The following is a 3929-nucleotide window of genomic DNA, read 5'->3' as shown; positions in this document are numbered from 1 at the left end:
TTTGGGTTTGCAGGAGGCACAGGCGAGGGCAGCCAACGAGCTTCAACAGGGGAGCCCCTCTGGGTGTTCTTGGTGGCCTTCAAGTGCATTCTGACCTGGAACTGCCCCCTGCCCCAGCCGAGATCTTTCCAGAGGAAGTTGCCATCGTGCCGTCTTCAGTGGCACCCGGGGGAGGGTCCCAGCAGCCAACCTTTTGGCATTTTTCACTGTTCCCGCTAGTTTAAAACAAAACAAAACAAATGCAAGTGCTCTCCACGAGCTCAGGGAGCCCTGGTGGCGCTGTGGGTGCCGTGCTGGACTGCTAACCCGCGAGGTGGGTGGTTCAAACCCACCAGCTGCTTGTCAGGAGAAAGACGAGGCTCCTGTAAAGCTCGACAGCTTCAAAACCCCAAGGAGGGTCACTGTGAGTCAGAAAGGACATCATGGCCGCCGTGGACCTGGTGCAGCTTTGCGTGTCCACCAGGGTTCAGCAGTCTCCCTCCTATCCCTGTCCCCGCCCCCCCAGCTACCCAGTCCTCCTTTCTACAAGACCCTTGAGAGATTCTACACCACGGCAGACACAAGTATGATTTTGCCCCTCTGAGCACCTTTTGTAAGGAGCACTGGTGGCGCAGTGGTTATGCGCTGGGCTGCTAACTGCAAGGGCGGCAGTTCCAAACCACCGGCCTCTTCTACAGGGCTACAGGCTCACAGCCGTTCCTTCTACCCTGTGCTCTGGGGTTGCTGTGAGTCAGCGTCAGCTTGGCAGTGAACGAGTTTGTTTGTTTGTTTGGGGAGAGCACCTTCGGCTCTGGCTTAGTTCAGGTCCAGCCAGGCGTCTGTGTCACCTCCCCCTCAAGGCAGCCTCAGGTGGGTCAGGGTGGAACTGAGTGCACTCCGGGGGGCTGTAGGGGCTGACTTTGCAGAAGCAGATCACCAGCCCTTTTGTCCAAGGCTCCTTGTCAATGGGCTAGACCCCCCTTCCCCAAATAAAACAAGACCAAACAAAAAACACCCCACATTTTTGGTTAACAGCTGAGTGAACAGACCACACACACAGCCGGGTTCTCCGGGTCTTTATCTGCCTCCTGCACTGGGCTAAGCCCCTGCCGTTGGGTAACTAGGTTGTTCCCAATGTCATGTCTGGAGCCCACGCAGGTAAGCACACATGTGTCAGGAAACACACCTCCCCCAAGTGTGTTCGGCCAGGTGTGGGACTTTCCCCGAAGCTAGGTTTCTGGGTCAAAGGGAAGGTGTCTCTTTCAACACAGCAGCTCCTGGCACCTGGAGGGCCCTCGTGGTGCAAACTCGTAGCCAGATGTGACAACTAGCCACACGTGACTACTAGCCAACAGCACCTCAGGGAGCCCTGGTGGTGTAGTGGTTTCTCACTGGGCTGCTAACCAGAAAGCCTGAAGTTCGAAACCACCAGCCGCTGTGCGGGAGAACGCCGGGGCTTTCTGCTCCTGTAAACAGTTACAGTCTCGGAAACCCACAGGGGCAGGTCTACCCCGACTGTCCGTCCCGTAGGGCCCCGGCAGTGAATTTTCGACCGTCCGTCCCGTAGGGCCCCGGCAGTGAATTTTCGACCGTCCGTCCTGTAGGGCCTCGGCAGTGAATTTTCGTTGTTTAGAAGCATCTCAGAAGAAAGGCCTGGCAGTCTGCTCCCACAAAGCCCTGCGGAGCCACTCTGCTCTGCCTCTGGGGTCACCAGGAATTGGACTGACGATGTGGGCACACCGCCTCCCATCTGTGTTCTGCACATAGGGGTCCCGCCCGATCTTGTTGGGGTCCAAGGTGGGGTTCAGGGACAAACCACACTACCTGGTGGCATAATAGTTATGCTTTGGGCAGTTAACTTCAAGGTTAGTAGTTTGAAACTGCCAGCCGCCCTGCGGGAGAAAGACGAGACTTTCTATTCCCATGAAGAGTTAGTCTTAGAAACCCCCAGGGGCAACTCTACCTTGTCCTATAGGGTCGGGCCGAGTCAGAATCCACTGTGCGCTTTGAGTGCGTTAGCCCCACCCCTGCTGAGTCAGCACCTGCGTTGTCACCAGAGCCCCAGGTGACTTCCGGGCACCTTACCGTACCAGAGGTACAGCTCCATGAAGCCAGGTGTGGGAGCAGTGTGGGGCCAGCAGAGCTGCCCTCTGCCCCCCAGCTTTCAGCGTGGGTTTGGACTTTCCCCTGGAGGGCAGGGCTGGACTGACTACCCTGGATTATTTCCTCCTCGTCTCTAGTGCTTCTTGCCAACACTATGTCTGACGACGGGACAGAGGCCCCTGCCAGCGCCCAGGTGGCTGCGGAAGAACCAGTACCGCAGGTGAGAAAGGGCTGGGACCCGGGACTGTGTGTCACAGGGCTTCCCACACGGTGGCAGGGAGCCAGGGGCTGCCGACAGCTGCTTGGGTGAGGGGAGAAAGCGCCAGTGTCCACGAGTCCACCAGAGGAGCCCTGGTGGCTCGGTGGTTAAAGCGCTCAGCTGCCAACCAGGCACTCCAAGGGAGAGTCAGTGGGGACTCACGGTGGCCCCCGGTGGGTTTCCGAGACTGTAATTGTTTTTTTTGAGACTATAACTTTTTAAGGGAGTAGAAAGCCCAGTCTTTCTTCTGTCCAGCGGAGCTGCTGGTGGTTTCAAACTGCTGACCATGCAGATGGCTGCCTGACACGTAACCACGGCACCGCCAGGGCTCCTGACTAAGGTCACTAGAGGACTCTGACACACTAGCAACTGCCCCTGTCTGTCTCTGAGACGTCGATGTCTTTATGGGACCAAACAGCCTCGAGTTTCTCCCTGGGAACGACTGATGGACTTGAACCTCCGGCCTTGCGGTCAGCTTAGCCTACTGTACTGCCCGAGCTCCTGGGGTTGCTATGTTAGGAGCTCTATTACTCAACAGTAATTTTGGGTTATATCCTGGTGGCGTTGAGGATACATGTTGGGCTGCTAACCACAAGGTCAGCAGTTCGAAACTACTAGCCGCTCCTTGGGAGAAAGACGGGACTGTCTACTCCCATACAGAGATACAGTCTCGAAAACTCACAGGGGCAGTTCTACCCTGCCCTAGAGGGTCACTATGGGTCAGAGCAGAACTGGGCCTCCCCCCCCACGGTTTGCAGAGGCTGCTGCTTCAGAAGCTGACCGCCAGACCTTTCTTGTGAGGCGCCTCTGGGCGGAGTCGAACCACTAACCTTTGGGTCAGCAGCTGAGCGCATGAACCAACTGCTTCACTCAGGGACAAAAACCCGTGACCCTGGAGTCAGCTCTGACTCATCTGGCTGCCCTGGCGTCGATGCTGACTCCTGGTAACCCTCTAGGGGCAGCGGAGAACTGCCCCTGTGAGTTTCCAAACTCTGTACCGGAGCAGAAAGCCTCATCTTTCTTCCAAGGAGCAGCTGGTGGTTTCAAACTGCTGACCTTGTGGTTCGCAGCCCTACACACTCTGTGCGTGTCAGTAGAATTGTGCTCCAGAGGGTTTGTCGTGATTTGAGTTCTTGGACCTTTCTTCGGAGGTGCCTCTGGATAGACTCGATCCGCCAACCTTTGGGTCCGCGGCCCGGCGCGTTCACCGCCCCAGGGCCTCCACCTGGCATTCAGTAGGCGTGTCCTCGTCCCGTCCAAGTGCAAGCCAATGAGCTTGGAATGGAGGAAGTTCCTGCCTGTGAAGGGGGGTGGGGAGCCCCGGCGCCACCCCCCCCCTTCTGAGCGCCCCTTCTCCGCCTCCAGCCGAGCGTGATGGACCGCGTGGCCAACATGCCCTTCATCAGCTCCACCTGCGACATGGTGTCTGCCGCCTACGCCTCCACCAAGGAGTTCCACCCCCACGTCAAGTCCGTCTGCGACGCGGCCGAGAAGGGCGTGAGGACCCTCACGGCGGCCGCGGTCAGTGGAGCCCAGCCCATCCTCTCCAAGTTGGAGCCGCAGCGTGAGTGACGCCCACTGGGCCCGG

General features: G+C 58.0%; 1 protein-coding gene across 1 annotated transcript in view; it reads left to right on the top strand.

The window, feature by feature from the left end:
- Positions 1 to 2197: 2197 nt before the first annotated feature.
- Positions 2198 to 3929, top strand: part of PLIN3 (perilipin 3) — a 44417-nt gene continuing 42685 nt past the window's right edge. The window contains exons 1-2 of the mRNA XM_045300059.1: positions 2198 to 2302; positions 3707 to 3905. Of these exons, the coding sequence (XP_045155994.1) occupies positions 2237 to 2302; positions 3707 to 3905 (265 nt within the window). The 5' untranslated portion in view covers positions 2198 to 2236. The remainder of the gene's footprint in view (positions 2303 to 3706; positions 3906 to 3929) is intronic.

Source organism: Echinops telfairi, unplaced genomic scaffold, assembly GCF_000313985.2.
Source record: "Echinops telfairi isolate 266 unplaced genomic scaffold, ASM31398v2 ScPeMD7_7459;HRSCAF=8497, whole genome shotgun sequence".
Lineage (NCBI taxonomy): Eukaryota > Metazoa > Chordata > Mammalia > Afrosoricida > Tenrecidae > Echinops > Echinops telfairi.
Note: the sequence above shows the minus strand (reverse complement) of the source record. Positions and strands in the feature narration are given on the sequence as shown.